General features: G+C 36.2%; 1 protein-coding gene across 2 annotated transcripts in view; it reads left to right on the plus strand.

Annotated features, from left to right (window-relative positions):
• The window catches only part of COL5A1 (collagen type V alpha 1 chain), a 288,545-nt gene that overhangs the window by 221,183 nt on the left and 39,450 nt on the right, over positions 1-27,912 (plus strand). For both annotated transcript variants that reach the window (XM_074294068.1, XM_074294069.1), the window contains exons 33-46: positions 4,969-5,013; positions 5,178-5,231; positions 6,413-6,457; positions 8,667-8,720; positions 9,349-9,402; positions 13,497-13,550; positions 14,799-14,906; positions 15,730-15,819; positions 16,109-16,162; positions 19,261-19,368; positions 23,544-23,651; positions 26,299-26,352; positions 27,524-27,577; positions 27,690-27,797. In XM_074294068.1, coding sequence (XP_074150169.1) covers positions 4,969-5,013; positions 5,178-5,231; positions 6,413-6,457; positions 8,667-8,720; positions 9,349-9,402; positions 13,497-13,550; positions 14,799-14,906; positions 15,730-15,819; positions 16,109-16,162; positions 19,261-19,368; positions 23,544-23,651; positions 26,299-26,352; positions 27,524-27,577; positions 27,690-27,797 — 990 coding nt within the window. The remainder of the gene's footprint in view (positions 1-4,968; positions 5,014-5,177; positions 5,232-6,412; positions 6,458-8,666; positions 8,721-9,348; positions 9,403-13,496; positions 13,551-14,798; positions 14,907-15,729; positions 15,820-16,108; positions 16,163-19,260; positions 19,369-23,543; positions 23,652-26,298; positions 26,353-27,523; positions 27,578-27,689; positions 27,798-27,912) is intronic.

A 27,912-nucleotide genomic window follows, 5' to 3' on the forward strand; every position in this document is an offset into this window, starting at 1 on the left:
TTTTCTGGACTTGCAGTATTCTTAGCTATAAAAGAAAGGGAAAAGACCAATCTTTCTCCAAGGCTCTATCAGTCTAAGGTCTGTCAATCTTGTATATTAGTAGTATCTACACTTATCATTGGGTAGAATGTGCAGTGAAAAGCCAATTTGTTCAGTTCATGATTTTTTTAAACCAGGAACACCTTTGTATATTCAGGGATTCAAATCAATGGGGTTATTGCTTCCACCAGTATAGTCTGTAAAACTTGCCTTCTCCTCCTGTTTCCTGTCAATTCCCATTTACAAAATATTCATAGATGATCTCTCCAAATAATGGAGGCCTTACTTAGAATTGGAAGGTTCCTTAAACACAACCAAACCCAATCCAAACCATATATGAAAGGAATTCCCACTATAACATATTCGATATTGGGGGTTGCTGCCCTCCAATAAAGGGGAACCCACAACTTCTATATGTAGCCTATTTTTATTAAAATGCTTCATTGATTCCAAAGGAATACTCAGGTTATCTTATCTACCAATCTCTTATTTTGTCTATATAACTAGCCTATCACCACCAATGGCGCCTTTAAAATGTTATCAACTGGTGCAAAACAATTTCTTTGTGTGAAAGTTAGTCAATGATTCCAAAGATCTATAACATTTAAAACCTCATTAGAAAACTTGGACCTTGAATTTTTAGGGCATTGAGTGTTGACCATATTCCCTGATTCTCAGATGTCTCAAACACATCTCTGTTTTAAGGTGGGCCCTCCAAATACCTGTTTAATGAATCAATGCATTGCCCCAGTGGCTCAGTGAGCTGAAAGAGCTAACAGACTGTAAAAGTTCCTGATCTGACAAACACAGAGTTACTTAGGCATCCGGAGAGTATTGAACCAACCAGAATGTTCCCCTGGCATTTGCAGTTATGGCTCTAAGCCACATGCTAGAGAATGATGCTGCTGATTCTGGCTTGCCCTCACCTTCTTCATTGGTCTCATTTCTAGACTCAAGTTATCAGGTCATTAAGTTTGAGTCATGTCACTGTAGATAAACTCATGGAACCAATAAAGATTTGTCACTTGTCAGAAGTCTTTGGCCACTTTTACAACACACCCTGCAGCAGTCCCAAATGGAAATGATTAAAATCTGGTCAGAAACAATGGGAAACAATGGAGAAGGTGATGAGAAACAGGAGTTTGATGACCTTAACCAGAGCAAGGAGCTTACACCTCATTAATCCTCCCAGCTGAGAATTGATGGGGGAGCTCACAGTGGATACTGTGTTGAGTAGGAGAGAGCTATGGAACAATTCCATTTTCAGAGTGAGAGAGTTGAAAAAGAATGAAAATCTGAGCCACATGTTTTGGCTTCTTGGTCTGGGTTAGTATAGAACACAGTTCAAGGTTTCTCCAATGGCCTCTTGGCTGTTTGAAACATGCAGGGTGGAGAGAAAAGTCAAATTTTGTTAGATACTCTACTACCCCAAGTGCTGAAAACCACAAATTAACTCTACTCTCCACATTTCTGCTGTGTACATTATCCTCATGGGCTTCCTGACAATGATGCCCAAATTAGGAAAATTAAATCCACTGCAGTTTTGTGTTTTTGGCATGAGTCAAAACATGAACTTCAGCATGGGAAAACGAGACCATTACTTTTCTTCTGAATACACGGTAATGGTATTTAATATGTTGTTAGCTGGAGAGACCAGCCATCTTTATCTTTCCCCTGTCAGAATTAATCATAGCCTCCTGTTTCCAAGAAGTGAGTGCATCTGTCAGACTCATAAACCTTCTGTTTAGTTACTGCTATGGAAAGATGGTTTAAATATTGTTTGACTTGAGGTTCCCACACCCTCATTCCCATCCCCTTTCTTCACTCCCCTTCTCTCTCTGAAAGTTCCTGGAATGGAGGAAGAATATGTAAATATTTAGGACACCTTAATTGAGTTTGTGTTCCACAGTACTCTGGAGTACAGCTTAGTTTTAAAGTTTTGGTGTTTGTTCAGTGGCTGCCATTTGCAAATGTTCAGGCCCCCCTCTTCTTTCTTTTCCATATCCTCTTGTCTAGAACTTTAAGGACTTTTTAAAAGCAGGCTCCCAGATTATGAGGATGTAGTAGATTTAAGTACGGGGAAACTTTAAAGCAGTGACCATGAATCAGACTTCTTCAAACCTTTTCTTGGGAATCTTTTTTTTTTACTTTGGCATTTAGTTTTAGTAAACCAGTAACACTGGGGTCACTGATAACTGCCATTCTTCTTCATGTGTGATATTCAGAGTAATACAGTTTTTCTCTTAATTTTAACCCAGGAATTTTTATTTTTTCTTCTGTTCATTTGTTATTAGCAAAACACCTTAAGTCTATTTTTTTGATCCTGAATAGATTTTTCAACCTTGCAAAAAATTGGCCATGGTCGTTTGTAGGAAAACAGGCATCAGCAAAATGATAAACTCACCTTAGTGGCCTCCCTGAGATCTGAGAGCAAGCTCATCTGGAATGAAAGAGAATTGGAGATCACTGCTCTGTCTTGTGCAGAGCAAATCTTTCTAAACTTACCGTGGGATATGAGAATTTTCCTGATATGTTTGATTATCAACTAAGTAGAATACAATAACAAACACATCAACTATCTTATCTAGTGCTTTGCCATTTATAAAATGATTATATAGGATCATCATTTTAGAGCTAGAAAGGATCTTTACGACTATTTACTTCAACCCATTCAGTTTACAAAGGGAAAGAGGTCCAGAAAAATTAAGTGATTTGCCAAAAATCACCCAGGTGGTAAATGACAAAGAGAGGCTTTGATTTCTCTTATGACTCTCTGTCCATTGTCCCTACCCTACAATTTCTCCACAATGACCTTATGAGGTAATAAGTGGAAAGGTGAGAGTTTCTATTTTAAAAATAAGGAAACTGAGTTGAAAAAAAAAAAAAGTTGGAGCATGTCCAAAGTCACATGGATATTTATTGGCAACCTTCAGACTTGAACTGAAATATTCTTTCCATATCACCTCCCAGAAGTGACCAGGGTCATAAAACAAAAGATGGAAAGGAGCATCTGAAGTGAGGGCTGGACCTAAGCCATTTCAGAGGTCATGCATCCTTCAAGGAGGAGTCTAGCAAGCAATTTGTTTATGCCTAGAGTTACAGATTGAAGGGATTCTTCTATACAATGGCCCGATTATCTGAATCACGAGTTGCTTGCGACCAGAGTTGTTTTAAAAAAAGAAAAATAAAATCCTTAAATATGTCATCTGGGAAGCTTGGGTTATTTTTTTTGTTGTCATTGTTGGATTCAGTCATGAAATCTATATGCATAAGTTTGGGGTCTGACTGGCTTCAGATGATAATTGGGCATTTACCACAATGTTAAAAACCCAAGCCTTGTCATTTTCAATTCAACTCAATCCAACAAATTTTATAAAATGCCTGCCATGTGCAAGACCTTGGGGTAGATGCTAGGAATACAGAAACAGAGATGACTTACTATGTAGGCACAGTTCCCCGGAATCCCCACACTCATTTTTTAAGAGAATTGGGTCCTTTTTACCAGAGTTACTTTCAGTCATGCAAACATGACCGATGCATCTCCATTTATAAATGCCAGTAACAAACTCAGTTCAGTCATGGATATTTACTTTGGTGTAAAGTTTGTAATTTGAAAAAAAAAAAAACAGATGTTTCATTAATTTTCTTGGGCAAACAGTTCTCTGTTGCCAAAGGATATTGCCATGTAATTAAAGCAATGAAGGAAGAGTGCATTGTTAAAAAGCAACATAATTAACTCATCATTATAAATGCTTTTATTCAATTTCTTTCAAAATGTAGACCACTAAAATGCAGGTTTTGTTTCAAAGCAAATGAGTGATTGATGATTAAATGACAGTGAGTATTTTTCATGAGTCATCTTTAACAAAGTCTAGTCCTTTTGGGGTTTTAGCATCAGAACCCAGAAGTGTAATAAGATGAATTGAGAAACGATGAAGGTACATGAGATTTTTCTGAATAAAAAAAAATCCCCACTCAAGTAATGTAATGGCTTTACTTTTCAGTCCCCAGAGCCAACATTTACAAGAAATGATCTTAATGGTGCAGTAGAAAGGGAACCAGACTGGAGAGGGGAGGGGAAAAAGGAGGTCAAGGGATCACAATTCAATCCCAGCTCTGCCATTTCTTGCTATATGACAGCATGATCCATTAGGCCAGAAGGCACTAGGTAAACTATTTTTTTGCAATTCTTATGATTTTGCTGGGAAACAAATGCAGCACATTATGCTCCACATTTTGGAGAATGTGAAGAGAAGTCCAAATTCCATTAGAAGAGAAGAAAAATAACTTTCATATATGATTTATGTTCCAAATTGCAAGTTTGCTTGTTGAGAGAATCTGTTGAAATTTTAATGGCTAATATGCTTAACTGCAGCTCAAGTAAATTATGTATGAAAAGAGTTGCTTCTTTTCATTTTTTCTTACAATAATGATTTTTCCATTGCTCTGTGTGTGTGTGCATATGTGTGCATAGGCTTAAACCTCAGTCAAATTACAATAAGAAAAATGTATCTCAAAAGACCCAGTGCAACTGTATGAAGCTTTGTGAGTTATACCTATGGTAACCTGATTTGCCTTGTTTACATTTCTCTTGAAAAACAAGTGAGAAGAAATGTTTCTCTGAGTCTAAGAAATACTCAAGAGTTCAGATTTCCCACCTACTTAATACCAAAAGAATACTGGTCACTTAATCACCTTGATAGCACAAGATTGATGCAATCTCCTAAGGGTGGTATTTTTTGAATTCAAGTCTTCCTGACTCTAGACCCTGTGCTCTCTGCATTATGCCTCTGGTTGAAAGGCTGTGGCACTTCATAAGTTTTTCTTAAATTCATTTGAAAGTAATCAGACCACAGTAATGATAGTCACAGATGACAATAAGAGTTAATATACTTTAAGTGACTCACCACCATTATCATTTGATCCTAGGGAACACCTGGAAAACCAGGACCAAGAGGGCAACGAGGTCCCACGGTAACTATTATTTTGTCTTTGGGGGCTTCTGCTTCAGGTTAGCTTTAAATATAGCAGAGAAGGCAAATGCCAGAATGTGGGGGAATAAAAGTAGGGCTAATAGATGGGGATGGAAAAATCTATCTAAATTACTTAACATTTTCTTTACTATGCTATGTTTGTAGGGCCCACGTGGTGAAAGAGGTCCAAGAGGGATCACTGGCAAGCCTGGACCTAAGGTATATCTTCAGATTCTTCATCCCAGATCCCTGTCAAGTAATACCATGCATTGAACTGAGATTGGGATGCTACCAAAAACATCTAGAAGATGAGGACAATCTTTTTTTTTTTTTTTTTTTTTTAATCTCCTCCTGGGAAAAATGAAAAAGAAAGAATCTTAGGTTTTAAAGAAGTCTCCCTTTCCCTTTCTTAATGACCTTTTGACAAGTTAAATCAAAGTAATCACACAACTAAGTAGAACATTTAATTACATGTGGTTCCAAATAATGAACATGGAAAATATATCGGATGATTTGGTAGCACACTAGTTGTTTAATTCCAGAATGCTAGGTCCAGCCATTTGATATATCTCCAAACACAGCTAGGATCACCCATTCCTCATGGTAAAGATTTATTTGGAAAGTCCTTACTGATCTTTGGAGGGAAATTGTTAGAAACACACAAAAAATGATCTTTTTGTCATCAGTAAGCATCTGAGCCAGTGACATACAACTCTTCCCTCCTGACAAATGGTTTTAGAGCCAGCTAATTAAATCAATCCTTTCTTTCTTTTAAAAAATATACACTTCAGCCAACTGTATGGTTCCTGTTCTTTTGATATTGATATTCTAAAATAAGTTAGTTTTGTAGAGAAAATAGTTTCTGATTGGGGTTTTCTGTTTCTTTTTCTTCTTTGCTAGCCAGAATGTAGTACGATAGTAATCTTATATAAACAATTCTTTTGTATCATTATCCACCCCATAAACTGAGTCCATCCAAGCTACCATTTTGGAATAATTATAGTAAAGCCTTTATGGGAAAATACATTGTCACCATATTGAAGTAGGCATTAAAATAAACAGCTGTGCTTTGTCTTGACATGAATTTTTGATAAATTCTTTGACGGGAGCTCAGCATTTCTCTCCCAGCAGGCTTCAGTTATCTTCTTCGAGTGCCCTAGCCCTGTTGCTGTTATTTCAGTCATATATTTGTATTCAGCAGTAGTGGGGGATAATAGAAAGCCTTTGTGGCCCATTGTGGGCCTTTATGAGAAAATCAGAAAAAACCCTAGGAAAGTAGAGCAGCTATACCTTTATGACATCTGCCTGTCTTGTTAGATTTTTACACTTTTATAATGTCATGAGATAGTATCCTTAAAAATTAACAAAAAGGACTATTTTTCCTACTTTTTCCTCTGAAGGGCAATTCTGGTGGTGATGGCCCATCTGGTCCTCCTGGAGAACGGGTAAGATGTTTTCAACACTGCTGTGGTTGTGATTATAATACGTATCTTTTCCCCAAACACACTTCTTTCTCTAGTATCAAGAAAATCTATTGACAGTGATCCCTTTCACTACTCAGGAGAGATGAAAATATCCAAAGATTTCCTAAAGGAATATGTTCTATTCTTGATATTTATTAGAAAGAAAGTTAACCATGGGTCGGGGAAAAAAATTCTAAGCTAAAAATAGTGGCAAGTAAGAAATAAAGTAACATGCTCTTGGTCACAATCAGGGTATTTGAAAAGTGCTTGAGGCAATGAAATTTAGATCACATCCATCTTGACATAAACCCAAGATTTAATCTGTATTCTTGTAATTGGAGAAGGGAAAGACCAAAGGTCCTCCTTTAAATGATTATTTTCAGTTAAATTTTTTGTTCATTCTTGCATTATGTTTCGATTTGGGCTTCTGTTGGCAAAGATACTAGAGTGGTTCATTATTTCCTTCTCCAGCTCATTTTACAGATAAGGAAACTGAGGCAAATGGGGTTAAGCAATTTGCATAGAATCATACAGGTAATAAATTTCTGAAGCCAGATTTGAAAAAAAGATCTTCCTTACTCTAAGTCCTGTGCTTTGCCCACTCTGCTGAATTTATCAAATACTTTGAATGTCTCAACCTTTCAGCTTGGGGCATAATAAATAGAACTGGAATTAGAATCAGGAAGATCTTAATTCAAATTCTCCTTGAGGCATTTGTTAGTTCAGTGTCCCTGGCCAAGGCCTTAACCTCTCTCAACCTCAGTTTCTCTATCTGTAAAAATAGGGTAATAATATCATTTAACTTACACTGTTTTTGTGAGGATCAGTGAGATTTTATGCACACACATACACATGTGAGCACAAAAACTGATGGAATACAGACCCTCTCTCAAAGAATCTATGGTCCAATAGAGCAAAGAACAAGTAAACAAATAGCAAATATACAAATAATCATAAGAGAGAGTAAGGGAAGTACCAGGGAGAGAAGTCAGACAAGATGCTCTCATGAGCTAATAATCCCTTTCAGTTTGGGAGAAACCTAGGGAAGTCTTGATGGAAGCAGCAGCTATCAAGTGTGATTGGCAGGCCTTCCATAATCCAGGATAGTAACAGTTTTCAGAGAACACTGTTTCTAGCTACTATTTTCTCTGACAAATGTACATACCAAATACCAGTGCTTGTTTCTTCTCACTGATTCCAAGGATATTTAATTCATTCATCAAATCTTGCTCAGCACACAATAGAATCATATGATCATAGTTTTAGAGTTGGAAGGAACCTCAAAGATTATCTATCTAGTAGAATTATTTCTTTTGACAAATGAGAAAATTGAGGCCTAGAGAGTTTAAGTGATTTACCTGGTATTATCCAGATAGTTAATGGATTTGAAGAGATCCTCTGGTCACAGAGCCATTGCTCTTTCTCCTTTACCATGGTATCGATTATATCTTTCACTTGGAGTAGATAGGAACAGATAGAAAAGCCAAGTTGAGATAAAATATGGCCCTTGATTTCTTAGAGTTCACAGTCTAGTAAGAAGATAACCAGTCATATAAACAAATAGTTATAATATACAACGTTATACTGTAAGCTCATTAGAAAGGAGCTAAGGGATACCTGAAGGGGGAATGCTGTATGCTCATTGAGCTTAAAGATGAATAAGACATATCTCTCTGTTCTTTTAGCAACTGCTGTTCTGGAAGAAATTATAGCAAAGAATGCTTCTTTAAAATTCAGCTTTTTTATTATAGCTTTTTTATTTACAATATATATTATGCATGGATAATTTTTCAGCATTGACCCCTGGAAAACCTTCTGTTCCAACTTTTCCCCTCCTTCCCTCACCCTCTCCCCAATATGGCAGGTAGATCAATACACGTTAAATATGTTAAAGTATATATTAAATACAATATATGTATACATATCCATATTTTGCTGCAAAAGAAGAATCGGACTTTGAAATAATGTACAATTAACCTATGAAGGAAATCAAAAATGCAAGCAGACAAGAAAGAGGTATTAGAAATGCTATGTAGTGGTTCACACTCATTTCCCAGAGTTCTTTCGCTGGGTGTATCTGATTCTATTCATTATTGAACAAATGGAACTGATTTGGTTCATCTCATTGTTGAAGAGAGCGACGTCCATCAAAATTGAAAGATTCAGCTTTTAAATTACTTTCTGTCTCCAGGGACCCAATGGACCTCAAGGGCCCACAGGATTTCCTGGACCAAAGGGTCCTCCTGTAAGTAACCTCTTCTCAGTCTCTATAAGTATTCACTTTCTTCATTTGTTAAATAGGGAGACGCACTTTCGTTTTATCTACCTCACAGAGTTGTTGCCAACTTTAAAGTGCTATGGAAATGTGTGTTGTTTTTACAAGGCTTATACTCACTTTAGTGCCATCACAGAGAAGGTTTCTGTGGACAAGTGTTGGGAAGGGCCCAATCTAATCCTACACGTATTCATTTAGCACTTTCTATGGACAAGGCATCATGTGAATTCTTCAAAAGCAAGTCTAATGAGTTACATCAATGTCTTGCCATCTGTTGATTTCTCAGTTGATTTGCCCAGTATTCCGAAGACAAGGCAAGATAAAGGTCCTTTACAGAAATATGAGTCTCTTTCTCCTCCTGTCAACAATACGTGTTCCATGGGGTTTAATCACTTGTGATCCCCAGGAAAATGTTTAACAATGAATATTTCTACAATGTTTTACTTTGAAATGCCCACAGGGAAAAAAACAAAAACCTATTGAATTATAAAATAAAGAAATAAAAACCCAATGGTTTTCACAATCAAGGCTTGATTTTTCTAATAGTGTGCTTGCTTAGTAGAACTTGATGAAACTTTCTCCCTCTATTTTTCTTTAGGGTCCTCCAGGGAAGGATGGACTTCCTGGGCACCCTGGACAGAGAGGTGAAACTGTGAGTATCTGGAAACATGGGTGAATAATTAAATCTGACCTATGCCATCTAATTGGCTTTTCTAAACTTTTCTGTGTACACAAGGAGACCCTCCTTCATTGATTCATATTTCTAGACTTGTGTGTCTTCAACTGTGTCAAGAAGTCTATGAGAATAAAGTCACATTTGTGGCTGGATCCAATAGGCTAATGATGACTTCATTTGAGTATTACATACTCAACTTTAATTTTCTTAAAAAAAAAAATTATCTACTAAACCTGCTCTGATGGCTCATTGTGGGCTAAGGCTCTGGCAGGAAGAAATCTAGAAAGGTTTTGTTGACTAGCCCTGAGAAGGGACTGATGTTCAGAGCTGGATTAACCAAATTTGGAGAAACATCAAAACATTATCAGAATGTTGGCTACAAGATGACCTTTCTGGCCAGGGTCAGGGGGATGCTAACTATAATGACACAATCAGCTATAGCATGGAGTACCAGTGCTATCTGTGGGTGGAGTAAGTACTTATACTGATATCACAAACAATCTTTTTTTAAGCATTGAAGTAGACAAAAAGAGTTACTTAACCAGGAGAAGATAACGAGGACAACTAGAAGATAGATAAGATGTGCTAAGAACAATTATTTCTGCCTTTGTTTCTAAACCAGCCTTAGAGTTTTAATTGCTAGTCAAACAGTCCATATAGATATTGGTAGAAAATCACAAATAAATGTCATGCAATTTCATTTATCCAAACCCAAGTATATTAATATGTTTCTAGTATGTCCAGAGTATATTATATGTTTACATTGGAATATATGCTACTATGCATAAATTAGAAGGAAGCTAAAGAGGTCTCACTTTTTTATCTTACACAGTAAGATATTTTTTATAATGCATAAATTCATGGAAGAAGAATCCCTTTGAACTTCATCTTGCCTTTACAAATGATCTGGATGTGACAAATTAAATTGTAGTTACTCATAATACTGACCACAGTTAGTTACATAATGTTGGCATTCTTCTAAATAAATATGTCTGGGCAATAATTACAGCTTTTAAATTAAACGTTTCATTAGGAAAAAGTGTAGTAGTGTAAATAATACCTGCTTATGTTAAGTATATCTCAGGATCACATATTTATCCTTGACCTTCAGAATGAATTTTTCCATTCTTTAGAATTTTATAATGGTGGATATAACAATGTAGTCTTCAAAATGCTTCTAACCTTTTAATTTTTGGAAAACCATTATATCAATTGGACAATTACATAAGACTCATACAGGCTGTAGTTGGCCCTGATTGGTCATGCTCATAGTGAAACCCAAAATTATATACATTGAAGCTGTTCTCTTAGGAAAGCTATAGTCACTGCTGTTGGCTTGGCCCAGATTATTAATTATTCTCTAACTTGTCTTCTGCCTACTTTGTTACCCCATTTTATTCTCTTTCTCTCAGTCTCTCTTATTCTTTTTTTCTCTCTTGCTCTCTCACTCTGTGTGTGTGTGTCTGTCTCTTTCTGTCCAGCTTTGTCAATTTTAAAAGATATCAGTGTGCATCTGCAAACATTAGTCGACACCAAGAAAAATGCATGCAGATCTGATAAACCAGATGTATTTCTTTGCCAATATCTTTCCTGTCTGGTGGGCTTTGAGGATGCCCAGAGCAAATGTATGCTACATCTTATAAACTGTGTTTTTGGATGCTGTATTGAATATCATATTTAATATTATGTTGGTGTCTGTTTTAAAAAAGTATCATCTTCTTTTATACCACTTTGATTCATTTTGATGAAACTTCTTTTAATTATCTCTTAACTACAATGTGGCATAATGGATGGTGGCAAAGAAATGGGGATTAATTTGATATTTTATTTACAGGGATAATTAAAACATTTCTTCTGAGCTTTGTATTTTTTCTCAAATGCCCTGCTGGAGCAATAAGTAGAAGGCTTGGCATCTGGCGCATTTCTACCCCTCTGACAACCTGGAAGGTGGTAAAATAATTAGTTTGCTTGTCATTTGCTAGGAAAATAATGTAAAATCTTTCTAGATAATTATTTTTGTGCCTATTTACACAACTAAAGGCTGAGCTTGGTGAGAGAGAGAGAGAGAGAGAGAGAGAGAGAGAGAGAGAGAGAGAGAGAGAGAGAGAGAGGGAGAGGCAGGTTTGCAGTAATTCACATGGGTGATGGCTTTGTCCTCATCTTTCAGACCCATTTAGGGCATTTCTGCCAAAGAAGTGTTTATCTCACAGAGGCCCAAATGAATACACATACCCATGAGATGTACTCGTGTCCCATCCCCAGTGTTTGCCCTGTTCTGACTTTTTCAGTTTCCATGCTGATCCTGCTGGCAATAGTATGTGCTAAGAGGCTGAGTGGTGATAATAGTCTCAGTTTTATTATTAACTTGCTGCCTTTCTGAATCTCGAATTCTTCAACTGTAAAATGAAGGAGCTGGGCCAAATGCCCTTGAAGGTTTTAACCATCTAAGATTCCTTTGAAAATGGTTATCAGCATGAAGTGAAAGAATACTTTTCAGCTTGGGGGCTGAAAGGGAAGCTCTTCTCCAAAAGTCTGTTTGCTCAGCATTAGAAACAAAGAAGATAGATTTCTTACTATCTTAGATGTAGGCAATAAGAATAACTCAATGCTTTTGCATGTAGGCTTTGGCAAGTTATGGTATCCAGCTATACATAGTCCCAATGAGCCAACATGGAACCCACAGGACATGGGCTTGAGTATGCATGTATATGTGTATCCCCTCACCCCTTTCTCTGTCTTTCTCTGTCTTTGTCTCTGTCTCTGTCTCTCCACGAGTATCCAATATCACAGGAATGAATGTGAATGTGTATGTATCCCCCCCTCTCTTTGTCTGTCTGTCTCTCTCTCTGACTATCTCTGTCTCTCTTTCTCTGCTTCTGTCTCTCTCTCACTCTCCACGAGTATCCAATATCACAGAAATGAACATTATAGGGTCCAATAATTCATTCAAAATCTATAATGCCAATAAATGCATTCATGTCTTAATTGACATTTTCAATCCCAGTCTTTCAGTCCCATTCATCGATCTATACTGAGCAGAGAAAAGTTTCCTTTTGAAGGGAGGAATAAGGTATCTGTTTTTTAAAGAAATAGCATTTCTCTACTTCTAGAGAAATGTAGTTTTTAGAATTATGTCATATAGTATAAAGTAGATCATGTAGGTATAAAGTTGCAAAATCAGGATACAAACCCAGGTCCCTCTGACCTAAAATCTGATCCAAAATGCCACAATGCTGGTTTAGTAGCTCTGTCTTCAGCATAATTGATTTTATCTACTATGGTCACACAACAGGGAAATATTCCCTGATTTTGGTGATATTGGTGATATAATATTGTGATATCCTATTGAAACAAATAGCATGTTTGAAGGCTAAAAAGCTGTGTATATTCTTTGAGATGTAGGATTATTCTAGATATCAGTAGTAAAGTCTGTAATAAAATCTGTGTGTCCCTAAAGACTGATTTTTTTCTCTAAATGACAGGCTGAGATTTAAAACTAATTATCAAATGCAAATCATCATGTTTTTTTTGCATTTGCTTGTGTTACTCAACCAGAAAGAGAATATTTCATTTTAATCTAGAGCCATATAGACAATTTAAACCACTGAATTTGAGAACCAGCATGGAGTCACAATTGCTTGCTTACAAAGCTCAGAATAGCAAGTGAGTTAAATTATCTATTGAGCATAAGACGCACTAAAGGGAGAAAGAGAGAACTACCCATGAATTCACTAATGAGAAACAGCCAAGAACATTGGATGCACCAGCTAGACATGGGAGAAAGAATGGCACTAAGTCTACTCTGAAAATGAATGTTTCATGATATAGGTTTGAACTATGCTTCTTAGCACAGAAACATGGTGTACTGGGAGTACTGAATGCAACATTCATCTGGATTATATCTTCAAGAAATTAAATGCAAAAATGAAACAAGAAAAATAGAGGCTCTCTTTGTGAAATATGGGACCTCTAGATGTTGTAAATGTTCTAAAGGGAAATGGGATGTCACTAGGAGCTGTAGACATGAATTTCTTTGCATATTCAAATGTGATTAACTTCTTTCCTAACAGGGGTTTCAAGGCAAGACTGGTCCTCCAGGCCCCCCAGGTGTTGTTGGCCCCCAGGTGAGATATTAATTTTGGAATATTTCTTGAATCCTCTAGTACTTCTCATATACTTCAAAGAAAATGATTTCCCAAACAAGAAAACTATGAAGAAAAAAGGCATTGGTGATTTTAAATCAACCAGTCAACTAATAGTTATTTGAATCTCTGTTATGTGCATAACCCTGGGATTAGCTCTGTGAAGGAATACAAAAGAAATAAAAAATGTGGACCCTCCCTTCAGTGAGCTTACCATATAATGAGGGATACAAGATGCAAACACATGAACAGATGGTGGTTCATTAACCAATGAGTATGATAGTAAATACATGTGATCAGAGGAGGATGAAATCAGTGTAAACTCTGGTAAACCAGAGGCCTTCATGAGCTTGACATGGACTTTGAAGAATAAGTAGAATGAAGGTGAAAAGTAGAGAGAAGTATTTGAAGAAAGTAGAAACAAAACATATATTTCAGGGTGCATTTTTGGGGCCCATGAAGAGTTTATCAGGCTGAAACAAAGAGCTCATGTTGCATAACAAGAAATAAACCTGAAAAAGTTTCAGATTATAGAGTCTTAAATGCCAAACTAAGAAGAGTGAATTTCATCCTAATAGAGAGCCTCTTGAAATTTGACTTATTAATGGTTCTCCCAATTCTCACCTCTCTTGATTCTTCAAACAATGGTGGATTTCTCAGTGGATGATCACCAATGAAATCTTTAGTAAACCAATGGAAACAATGATTTTCAGCCAAGAGATAGGATGAGTATCAGCTAAACAGAGGTACATGTCAATATACTTCTTAGAATCTTACACTTGATGCTAAATAAGATATTGATCTTACTGGTCATATGACAGGAAAGGAGAAAAAAAAGCTCCAGGAGTTATTCATGATGAGTTTTCTTTCTCACCAATATACTTTAAGTGGATTTAGTGATAATTTCATTGAACTCATTTTCCTCCTCCTATGTTCCTGTGTAAGCCTTGCCTTGCTTAATGAAAGATGGCAATCACTTGGAGGAAAGAAATAAAAGGTAGATACACAATAGCAGTTAATGTGTCCATTAAAAAATATCAAGGATGTCGGTTTCTTATGATCATGTTTTTTGGTAATGCTGCTTTCCAAATTTTACTAGAGAGAAGAGTAAGTGAAATAGTGCCAATGGATCCTTAATTCTATGGGGTGGTGCCATTGGATATGGAAAGAAAATTTTCTGTTCACTATCCCTTTTTCCTTAAAAACGTGCTTATTGTATGATCTTCACAGGGTCCCACTGGAGAAACTGGCCCAATGGGAGAACGTGGCCACCCTGGACCACCTGGCCCTCCAGGTGAGCAGGGTCTCCCAGGCCTTGCTGGAAAGGAAGGAACTAAGGTATATTATTAATTTCTTTTCATTGGGGAATAATTTTCTGAAAGAATCATTCCTACAGTTTATCACTTTGATGGGTCTTAGCCTTGTTCCCTTTAAAGAAATGATTGATATATTTTGAATGAATCTATTTATAAACCAATAATAAAAATGATAAAGAAGTTGAATATTTTTAATGTAGAGAACCATTCATATAATCTGACTAGGGGCTTCCCCAATTCAGCAACCATTTTGAAAATACCCGCTGAGTATAGAGCGCTGTGTTGGGTGCTAGAGGAAATAGAAGGTAAGGCATAGCCCATGTCCTTAGATAGCTTAATCTGGATCATACATAATAGTTTAGATAACTATAATACAGCTTTTACATGATACTGAAAAATACTTGGTTACTGGCCTAGAAAATATCTTCTGGACCTAATCTTAGATAGCCATGAGGAGATGAGAAGTTGTCAAGCTACTGTAAGAAATTGATGGCTTTTTTATTTACTAAACTCTTTTTAAGGAGTAAAATAAAAATCGTGGGGCCCACATGTTATTTTGTCTATCCTGACATCATCCATAAATAGATTTGTATAATACAAATAAATCAGACATCCCATACTTAAAAGAGGAACTAAAGTGGAAAGTTCTATTTCTTGAGTCAACTAAAATCTTTAAGCAAAAATTCGAGAGTCCTGCACAGTTAGCTATATCTAAACTTACTCTTGCACTGGGTTTTTGAGAGAATACAATCAAAGCTTACTATGCTTATCATAAATTAACAAGGAATAATTAGAAGTTATTTGTTACTTAAAAAGAAATTTAAAAATATGACTCTTCCCTTTAGGGTGATCCAGGCCCTGCTGGAATCCCTGGGAAAGATGGTCCTCCAGGGTTAAGAGGATTTCCTGGTGATCGAGGTCTCCCTGGCCCAGTGGTAAGTTAAAGAACTGGAATGGCAGAATGGCATATTAAATATTTTTGGATATTCTGGACTCATTTAGCAATCTAGTGAAGCCTAAGATCCTTTTTTTCCTGAGTAATAATTTTTAAATGCATAAAAGAAAATGCATGCAATTACAATAAAACCAATTATATTGAAATAGTTATCAAAAATATATTTTTGAAGGTTTGCATTTGCCAGGTTAAGAACTCATTTTAGATAATTCAGCCAGACAAGGGGGTTGTTTAAGGTTCGTTTTAATTGAAATTCTCTTTCCTTCAAGGGAGCTCTTGGACTGAAAGGAAATGAAGGTCCTCCTGGTCCTCCAGGTCCAGCAGTAAGTAACATTTTTTTTTTTGCTTTCTCCTTTTTTGTTTCCAATACTTGTTATATATTTCAATAAATATTTCTCAACATGTAAACATTTTTAAAAATTTGAGTTTCAAATTCTCTCTCTCTCTCTCTCTCTCTTTTTTTTTTTTTTTTGATCTCTTTGGTATTCAGAATTAGCACTGATATTACTGGGTCAAATGGTATGCACAATTTTATAGCCCTATAAGAATAGATGCAAATTGCTCTCTAGAGAAGTTCACAAGTCCACCAATAATGCAATAGTGTCCTTTTTTCCACATCCCCTCCAACATTTGTTATGTTCCTTTTCTGTGACTTTAGCCAATCTAATAGATGTGAGGTAATACATCAGTATTGTTTTAATTTTCATTTAGTGATATTAGTGATTTAGACCACTTTTTCATATGACGATAAGTAGCATTGGTTTTTTTACAATAATTTTTATTTTAATAATATATGCAAAGATAATTTTCAATATTCACCCTTGCAAAACCTTGTGTTCCAAATTTTTTCTCCTTCCCTTTCCCCCATCCCCTCCTCTAAACAGCAAGTAATCCAATATAGGTTAAACATGTGCAGTTTTTCTATACATATTTCCACAATTATGATGCTGCACAAAAAAATCAGATCAAAAAGGAAAAAAAAATGAGAAAGAAAACAAAAAGCAATCAGCCAACCAAAAAAGTGAAAATACTAAGTTGTGATTCACATTCAGTCTCCACAGTCCTCTTTCTGGATGCAGATGGCTTTTTTCATCACAAGTCTATTGGAACTGGCCTGAATCACCTCATTTTTGAAAAAGATTCATGTCTGTCAGAATTGATCAGCACATAATCTTGTTATTGCTGTGTCAGTGTTCTCTTGGTTCTATTTATTTCACTTAACATCCTTCATACAAGTCTCTCCAGGCCTTTTTGAAATCATCCTGTTTCTTATAGAACAATAATATTCCATAACGTTCATATACCATAACTTCACTAGCCATTCTCCAATTATGGACATACACTCAGTTTCCAGTTCCTTATCACTGCAAAACAGCAGCTACAAACATTGATATGAATATCCTTTGACCATTTATCAACTGGGGAATGACTTGTATTTAAATTTGATTCAATTCCTTATATATTTGAGAAATGAGATCTTTATGATAGAAACTTGCTGTAATTACCCCACCTCAGTTTCCTGCTTTCCTTCTAGTCTTGGCTACATTGACTTTGGTTGTGAAGTCCCTTTTAATTTAATGGAATCAAAATAATTCATTTTTACATCTTGTAATGTTTTCTATTTCGTGTTTGGTCATATATTCTTCACTTATACATAAATCTGATAGGTAAAATTTTCTATATATTTCATACAATTTGCTTATGATATTACCATTTATGTGTAATATAGACTCATTTTGAACTTATTTTGGTATACAATTAGAGAAAATCTATATCGAGTTCATGACAAGCTGCTTTCAGTTTTCCTAGTCATTTTAATTGAATAATGAGTTCTTGTTCCCAAAGCTTGGATATTTGAGTTTATCAAACACTAAATTACTATGATAATTTACTGTTATATCTTGTATACCTACTTTGTTCCACTGACCTCCCATTATTTCTTAGCCAGTGCCAGATTGTTTTGCTAATTATATCAATTGTAATATCGTTTGAAATCTGGTACTGCTAGTCCATCTTCCTTCACATACTTTTATTGATTCCCTTGATATTCTTGACCTTTTGTTCTTCCATATAAATTTTATTGTTATTTTTTCTAGATTTGTAAAATGATTTTTGGTAGTTTGATTGTTATAAAGCAGTACTTTTTTTTCTTTTATTTTACTTTATCTTCCTTAATCTTCCCTTGTACAAAATAAAACAAAACTCTTGCTAATGCATATCTGAGATTTCTAGCATCCTTGGGTGCTGTCATTTAGTCTATATCATCATAAGGGCATATTAAATTCATACTTTGTGAAGCATATTGACACACCCAAAGGTAATCTTGATGGTGAGAAATCTGACATCCATATCATAGGAATTAATGAATCAATTAGGAATGTTTCCCTTGGAAGGGAGGGAAGGATGAAAGAAATGGGTACTCAGTAAGCACTTAGTATGTGCCAGTCACTGTTAATCACTATACAAATGAGGCAATGGGAACAGGGCTGGATTAAGTGTCAGAGGATCTCTGAAGCTCACTCTTCTTTTCTCTACCTATGTGATCTTGGGCAAATCACTTAACTCTTTTAGGCCTCGGTTTGCTAATCTATTAAATGGAGGGCTTGGATTAAAGGACACCTAAGATCTCTTCCACCTCTAAAGCTACAATCTGCCCCATAGCTAAGACATGGGGTAAGGGGAATTTTTTGAGAAAACAAATAGATTTATTCTGTGTGGCTTCAGAGAACAGAATTAGCACCAAAGGATTGAGATGACAAAAAAAGCAAATTTTGGCTCCATGTGAAGGAAAAAACTGTAATAATTAGAGTTTCCCTATAATTTTTTAAGTTGTTCCATGACATCATGGACTCCTTGTCTCTGAAGATATTCTAGGCAAAAATTTTCAGATTTTTACTTGGTTCCTGTTTTAGGGTAGATAATGTGCAAGATAACCTTTAATGCTCAATATCTTTATATGTAAAATGAAAAATCTTATATTCTTCTGATGTTCCATTTTCTTGGTGACAGAAACTATGGCAGATGTGTATTTTATATGTGTATATATGTGTATCTATGTCTAAATAAAATCTCTTTTGAGTTGATTAAAAAGAATTAAGTGAAGAAGTTGGACTAGATGGCCTCTGAAATCTCTTTCTTATCTTCATACAGTCTACCACTTCCCATCCCTTAAGATTCTATTGCTCCATGTAAGGTACATAGTAGTGTACAACTACAAGGAATCTGGTATGAATACACAAAGTGAGACCAATTTAAGAGTATCTAAGAGAATTTCAGACTGTGTAGTTTGTTCCTACAATAGATAAAAAGGTGTCTTTCTATAGATTCAAGAGTAAAGAGAGTAAACTAAAGAAGTCATGCTTCTGTGATAGAGATTTGCAATGATTCTATTTCATAAAATATTGTTTATTCTTCACCACAGGGATCTCCAGGTGAAAGGGGCCCAGCTGGTGCTGCTGGACCTATTGGCCTTCCTGGGAGACCTGGACCACAAGGACCACCTGGACCTGCTGGTGAGAAAGGTGCCCCTGTAAGTATTGTTTTGACAAATGGCTTAAACAAGGACTTCTTAAACTTTTTCTACTCACAATTCCTTTTCTGCTGAGAAAAATTTCTGTGACTTCAGGTATATAGGTATAGAAATTAAACATTTATTGAAAACAAATCACAATTTTGTGACCCCCACATTCAGTTAGGAGATCCCATATGGAATCATAACCCACAATTTAAGAAACTAGGGCCTAAACTAAGAGCCATTGCCCCTCTGAAATTATGAAGACAGTTTTTGCATCCCTGGCCTTCTCTTTTTCTTCTTCAACAGATTACATTATGCACAGATACTCTCCCAGGTTAGCCTTTAAAGGAGTTGGGGGAAGGAAACAGGGTTGTTTCTGTTTCTAAAGTTTGAGAACTGCCTTGGAAAAGAGTGGGTAACTTCCAAGGCTTCTTGATTCTAGTCCAAAGGAAGGATTCCCTAATGTTTGGGGAATTAGTTTAGTGTACTCCTTGTGCCAGAAGGGATGTACAGGGACTAGCAACCATCTGTAATTCAGTATGTTTAGCACCTGGGTTAAGAATGTGACATCCAAACGTTTCTTCTATAGTTGTGTCAAAGGACATGTGAACGGAAGGAGAGCTATAAAGGGCTTTAGTCTCTTTAGACTTGGCCCTTGGGATAGGTCTCAAGGTTCCATGATTTATGATTAGTGACATTTTCCTTAGATTGTATTTAGCCAATAGTCACCCATATTTGACCTTTCATCTCAAAAGAATTGCCATGGGAATTTTTTGCCCATTTATATTTCTCCAATATGGTGTTTTCCCCATGCAACTAGTGTATCAGATTCTGTCCCATCTCTTATTAAGGAATATAACCTCTTTTCTAAGAAAATTCCTAAGAATCAGATTGCATGGCTCTTGTTTCTTGGCAATTAGAAGTTTAAATGACTTCTGTGAAAACAAGATGCAGGATCAACAATTTGTACCTGGCCAGGGAATAAATTCTTGGAAGGAAAAGAATTGACCTGTTTTAAGAAACCTCCTTGCCCTTAATGACCTGAGAAAGGGATAATGCCAAATTTGACTACTGTCCTCAGGATAATATTGCCTTCTTTAAATTTAAGCAACAGATGGGAAGATGGAGGGACATTTACTGTATTCCAGAAATGCCTGATCTTCACTGTCCAGTGGTTTTAAGATAGTTCTCTCTACTTGTATAGGGTCATTGCTTTAGGAGAGAGTTTTCTTGGAATCTTGGTGCTTGAATGTATATCTATATACTCTTTTAAGTGGTCGAGTCAACAACTCTATGCTATGTGCTTAGCTTTGTGAAAGGTTTTGGTGGATGAATGAATACAGGTGGGATGGAATTTGTAAGACAAAAGTTAGAGGAAACTCATCCCTTCCTTTGAGAGGTTTCTCTCTTGTTGGAAAGAAAATTCTAACACACCTAGAACAATCAGAGAATAACAATAAAATTATTATTATTCAAGGAACAAGAGGGAACTCAAGAAATACTCTGATGACCTTTCTAGACCTGATCCCTACTGAGTTATCAGTCTCCACATCAGTAACTCTGTTCACCTATTCTATTTTTTTTTCTTTCATGAGCAGCTATCTATTCATTCAGAAAATGTTATCAAAACATATACTTTAAAAGCCTCTTCTTCCTTTGCAATTATTGCAGCTTTTGAGAAAACTCCAATTTTTTGACTTCCCATATTATTAGGAAGGAGTAGAAACAACAATGGGACATCATTTACCTATGCCTCTGTAATTGTAAAGAATAGCATCTATCCCATCCCAAACTATCCTGTCCCATCTCTGATTCAATAATGTCTTTTCTTTTCTTAGAAAATTCCTAAGAAACAGATTGCATAACCTCCTTGCTTCTTTTTCCCTGAGTAACATTAAGGAAAATTTTTATTCCCTCAAAGTCTCTGATTGTGACTTCCATTTGACTTCAGCTCTGAAATTTTACAGCCACCCAGGCTGTTCCTGTGTGCAAATAGTCCTGCAAATACACACTGGTACAGTCTTTGATTCTGAATCTAGAATGCCAGACTGATCCCAGGTTCCAGGGGAAATTGGCAAACGCCAACATAAGCAATTTCAAATTGAGTTAAAGCATTTTGTTGATTGATTGGTGTTATTAAAAGTATTATTTTTCCTGAAAATTTTGCTCTTAGTGGTTCATGGGAAAAAAAGAGCAGCCCAGTTCTATTCCTCAGGCAAGAATTTCCCATTGAAACCATTTTGGGAACATCTGTGCCATTGAGAATATGTTCAATGCCTTATTGGGGAGATAAAAAGGCAATTTAGATGACATCTAATCATTTACAATGGGGCACCCAGGATTTTGATACAACTAAGTTATGTACCAGGAAGCTAGAGCACATCAAGCATTCAGCACATATAAACCCAAAGCAAATTCAGTTGAAAACTATTTTGTTCATTGTTTCAAGAAAGTAAATATTTAAGCAGGAGCCCAGTAAGAATTGCTTTATCCATTTAAAAGCTTTTCAATTCCCCCAGAATAGCTCAAGAGAGAAGAAAAGGTCAGTGTATCTCTAAGAACTAGTGGCTTGATTAGTCAAGTGGGGAAAGGAAGTTATATGTACATTCTATATTCGGTACTGGCATTTATTCCTGACTTAATTAGAGGAGAAATTGATATCAATAGGAACCAAATGTGAAGAGGAGAAAGTGATTCATGGAGAGGGGAGAGGAAGCTGTAGAAGAGAAACCAGAAGCATCAGCTCCTGCAATGCAGCAGAGAAAGAAAATGAAGATATTTTCAGGAGCCAATGCTACAGTCAGATCTAAAAAATTGCAGCTAAATTTTTTCATCCATTTTCCCTTTCAATAAAATATGTTTGCCATTTCATTTTTTTCTTGAAGCAGTAGGGGTTAAGTGACTTGCCTAGGATTATAGAACTAGAAAATATTAAGTGTCTGAGGCTGGATTTGTACTCAGATTTTCTTGACTCCAGGACTGGTACTCTATTAATTGCACCCTGTAGTTGCCCTTATATTTACCATTTCAGAAGAAAATGGTTCCACTGCTAGGGAAACCCCAAAGTGAAAATTCAAGGGAGGTAATATGATACAGTCAGCAAATCATTGGCTCTGGATTCAGGAGGCTAGGTTCAAATTCCATCTCTGTGTCCATGGACCCCCTCCCTCATTTCCCTGATCCTTGGTTTTCTTATCTATAAAATGAGAAAGTTGGATGGAATGCCTCTGAAGTCCCTTTCAGCTCTCTATATAAGAGCCCAAGAACCTACTGTTTTTAGGATTAATCAGAGTTTAAATTGTAATGATCAGAAAAATGGATCCAAAAAAGTGACCAAAGACGTTGGTTTTATTAGGTAGAATTGGGGGGAAATGAAAAGAAAAGCACTTATGAGTGGCTGTAGCTCATATTTGAATTTTTCTGTGAGTAATAATAAAGACCAGCTCTGGATCTACTTCCCCTTTTCTCCGATCAGGTACTATTTTTTTCTTGCAGAGATTTGGAAAGACAAGATTTGACTTTTGTTTATAATACAGAATTTAATAGTATTCTCTCATCCTTGCTTCACAGAACTAATATTACTGCAAAAGCCTACACAGTTTCAATTTCAAATACACAAAGATGGGATGCTGCCTCAAACTTCCTTTAATTCTTGCTCCCCTTCACACCTTCCAATAAAGTCATCCTCTAGACTAAACTCTCAATTAGCCAGACACTAACTCTATCTCACTTAGTCACTCCCAATCCACTGTAAGTGACTCAATCCCAACATCTTCTCAAAGACCACAAGCCCTCGATCCAGACCTCTTTGAGCAACATGTCAGAAACTCCACTATTGAAGAATCACTGATTTGTTCTTTTTTTCTCATGACCTTCCAAACGCTTAGGATTAGTTCAAAGAAGCCTCTTTATCATCAATATCAAAGGACTATCTTGACCTTAAATAAAGTCAAAGAACATTTAGCAAAGAGCTATGGGCAGTCATATTCCATCATTTCCCCCTCCTCTATACATACTATCTTTTCTACATATCTTTTCCTCCTTTTTGTAAGTACTCAATAACTCTGAGAAGATGCTTTATTATTTTTTCCTTTTTTTGGTTCCATTGTGTCTAAACTTTTCTTTTTAGGGTCCTACTTATAAAACGAAAGAATTCATGGTTTTAATCACTGGTTTTCTATCATCCATAGGGTGAGAAAGGTCCTCAAGGGCCAGCCGGCCGAGATGGAATTCAGGGTCCTGTAGGGCTCCCTGGCCCAGCAGGTCCTGTAGGCCCTCCTGGAGAAGATGGAGATAAGGTGAGAAAAAGCTGTGGAACATAGCACTTCTTTTCCTAGAGTAAAAATCCCCTAATTCCTTCCTAGGAGAAACTCTAATCTTAACAAGTAGTTAGTCTGAATTTTATATTTCTTTAAAAATTACTTTCAAGATCATGTAATAATGGAACCCAAAGAGCAGGACATAATAATAATTCATGTTTGTAGCGCTTTAAGACTTATAAGGATTTTCTCCATAGCAGTCCTGTAAGGTAAATAGATAGTATATCTATATATCTACAGTATATCTATAGGTGCTAGGCTACATGCAATTCCGAAAAGGATTAAACATCATGGGACTCTATAGCCTCCTATAACCATTTGCTGATGCTATAAAACTATTTACCAAAGAACCGCTCCACCCCTTAACCTCTTCCATTTTAATATTTATTCTCGCCCCCATCCTAGTCCTCTCCATTGCCCTAACGATTTGAACCCCACTACCTATATCCAATGCACTTCTAAACCTAAATCTAGGGCTTCTTTTTATCCTATCCTTATCAGGACTTTCAGTATACTCAATCCTGTGGTCAGGGTGAGCATCAAACTCAAAATATGCCCTAATTGGGGTTACAAGCAGCTGCACAAACAATTTCATATAAAGTATCACTCGCCATCATTCTTCTCTCAATCATACTGATTAATGGATCTTTTATCTTCAAAACACTTTCAACAACCCAAGAAAACTGACAGCTAATTATTACAACATGACCTCTCGCCATAATATGATACATTTCCACACTAGCAGAAACTAACCCAGCACCGTTCGACCTAACCAAAGGAGAATCCGAACTAGTATCAGGCTTCAACATAGAATATGCAGCTGGCCCTTTTGCCACATTCTTTTTAGCAGAGTACGCAAACAGCAATGCCATAAATGCTATTTTAACTATCCTATTCCTGGGATCTTCCCTCACTACTAACCTTACCCATATCGATTCTATCTCTTTCATACTAAAAACATATTTCTTACTATAGCTTTTCTATGAGTCCGAGCTTCATATCCACACTTTCACTACAATCAACTAATGCATCTTCTATGAAAAAATGTTCTTCCAATGACATTAGCACTATGTCTATGATTCATCTCCTTACCCATCACCCTATCATGTATTCCTCCATAAATATAGAAATGTTTGACAAAAGAATTATCTTAATAGGATAAAAAAATAGGGGTGCAAGCCTCCTTATTTCTAGGGTAGTATACTGTTAGTACCCTAATTTTACAGATGAGGAAGCTGAGGCCCAAAGAGCCACCACCAAAGATTAAATGACTAGTAAGTAGTAGAGCTGGGATTTAAATTCAGGTCTCCTAATTCCAAAACTAGTTTTCTTTCCATAATACCTTGCTGCCCTAACCAAAAAAAAGAAAAAAAAAACTCCTTCATTTATCAGTTTTAATTACCAGATGAGAATACTAGGTAATTATCATTTTATCCTTTCATTTTCCAGTCTTTTTACTAGAAAACCATATTTGATATTTCTCCCAGATAATTGCTCCTTGTACAAAAGCACCTAACATTAAGTAGTTACAGGAAAGGGTCTGGAGTCCTGGACTGTAGTTGCAGTTTTGACCTTGTAACTCACTGTGCCATCACCTACTCAGGGATCATTTTCTTCATTTTTAAAGTGAAGGAGGTTATATTAAAAAGAAGATCTCTATGATTTCCAGCATCAAAATTCTGTGATTCTATGATTAATGCTCCCTTTGAGACCCAAAATTTTCTAATCCCAATCAGTGTATTGCTGAAGTAACATATATGTCCATATAAATGGGAACTTATTATTACTTAGAAATTCTTCAAAACTCTTTTATCCTTAAATAACTCAAGCATCTCTCCAAACCATTGTGTAGCATGAATCATTGGCTCTGCAAACCCTTTCTTGTGTAGACAGCATGGTAGAAAAGTTCAGCCCATTTTGGGGTTGGGCTGAATCATTTAAGCCTCTGGAATTGATGGGGTTCAACTTAATGAGCTTTCACAGTATGTCTCTTTTGAAATGTATGGGTCTGATGCTATTCTCCAAGAGCCTGGACTTTAATTTTCCATTGACTGAAGACACTTAATTTTACTTTCTGTTTATGATCTCACATTCAGTCATGAAAGTTAAGAATATGAAGAGGGTGTTTTACTTCCTGAAAGAAACATTACTAAACACTGAAACAACAAAATATAGGATGATATTTCTGTACTTTCTCCCCTAAATTGCTAACTAGCATATGTCCATTAAACTCAATCATTGCTGATTAAAATTCCTACCTGTCCTCACCCCAAAGTCTGTGATATTCTCAAACATATCATTACTCCCTGTAGGAGAAAGGAAATTCTCCATTATCACTACTTGTACTAACACAAAATACAAATTTATATGTCTAAATATTTCTTTGGGAAACTGTGGCACTGTGTAGGAGGGAGATGATTGTAGCAACAACAAGAGTAATAATAATACATTGTGAGGATCCCACGGGTAATTAAACATAATTGGTAGATTGTGCTCAGTTAGCCTCCAACACCAAGAAGTTCATTCCTTTTTCTCAAAAACAAAACAAAACAAAAAAAAAAACACCTCTAAAACCTTGGTATTCTTTACTGAGTCATGTGACTGACTTATATTCTTTTTCTAATAGGGTGAAATTGGTGAACCAGGGCAGAAGGGAAGCAAAGGAGACAAAGGTGAACAGGTGAGTTACAAATTAATTTTTTAAGTAAACTTCCTTTGGATGTGTTCAGATCAGCATAAATATTCCAGTTGTGAGTAGTGGGCACAGGTTGCTTTCAATTATTCAGTTCCATAGTTCATCAAACATTAAGAACTTGAATGGGCCAGACATTGTATTGCTGTTTAGGATCAAAGACAAAACTGAAATAGTCCCTGCCTTCAAGAAGCTTACACTCCATCGGGGGAACAATACACACACACACACACACACACACACACACACACACACACACACACACACACATAAATACAAACTACATATGAAGTAAACTAAACAATACAAACTCAATTTGGGAAAATCAGGAAAGGTCTTAACAATCTCTTATTTCCTCTTGTGAACAATAAGATGCGTTCTTAAGACAGTTCACTCTTGAAATGAGCAGAACCAAGAAATCATTATACACGGCAACAACAAGATTATATGACAATCAATTCTGAAGGAGATAGCTATCTTCAGCAATGAGATGATTCAAACTGGTTCTGATTGTTCAGTGATGAAGAGAGCCATCTATGCCCAGAGAGAGAGGATTATGGGAACTGAGTGTGGTTCACAACACAGCATTTTCACTCTTAAAAAAATAATCACAATATCATCCATGTAAAATTAGTACAACAGTAATATTTTTATGTATAAGATATAGTATTTATTCAGTCTACAGAAGATATGATTGCTTATTTGTCATATCGTTATGCTAAATATTTTCTTAAAATAAAAATCAAAATGGTAAAAAAAAAAAGACAGTTCACTCTTATTAAGTACATCATCAATATGTGTCTACAAGTCAGAGCATTTCCTTTGATATGTCCCCCACCTGCATTCCCCAATTAACAATGAACTCATTAGCTCAATCAGTCAATATTTATTCAATGCTTACTTTATACAAGCTCCTATGTTAAGCATCCAGGGAGATTATGAAGAGAATGCCATAGTCCCTACCCTCAGATAACTTACAATCAAGACATATATAGACAATATGAAATATCATAAAATTCCTAAAAAATTTACAAACTCAGTGCAGTGAGAGTTGAGAAAAAAGGGGAGTGAACCATGCGACTTTTTGAGCCTATTAGTTCAAGTGCATCTGTGTTTTCAGAAACTACTCTAAACAGCTCTCTGTCTTGTCTTTTTACAGGGTCCACCAGGTCCTACAGGTCCTCAAGGGCCCATTGGACAGCCTGGTCCCTCTGTGAGTATTCATCATTAATGCTAATGCTTATGTCAATTCATCTACTCTTTCTGAACAAATCATTTCTTTATTTGGATGTATTCACACAATGTATTCAACTATGTTCCTATAGGGAGGTGATGGAGAGCCAGGTCCACGGGGTCAGCAAGGTCTTTTTGGTCAGAAAGGTGATGAAGGTCCAAGAGGTTTTCCTGGGCCTCCAGGCCCAGTTGGATTGCAGGTAACTTCACAAGTCAAGGAATAATGATCAGTGTGACATATATCTTTATGAGGTAGAGGTTTGGTACAAAAAATCATAATAATATTTCTGTACTTTTGCCCCCAAATGGCCCACT

Source organism: Sminthopsis crassicaudata, chromosome 2 (assembly GCF_048593235.1).
Source record: "Sminthopsis crassicaudata isolate SCR6 chromosome 2, ASM4859323v1, whole genome shotgun sequence".
In the NCBI taxonomy this organism is placed as follows: Eukaryota; Metazoa; Chordata; class Mammalia; order Dasyuromorphia; family Dasyuridae; genus Sminthopsis; species Sminthopsis crassicaudata.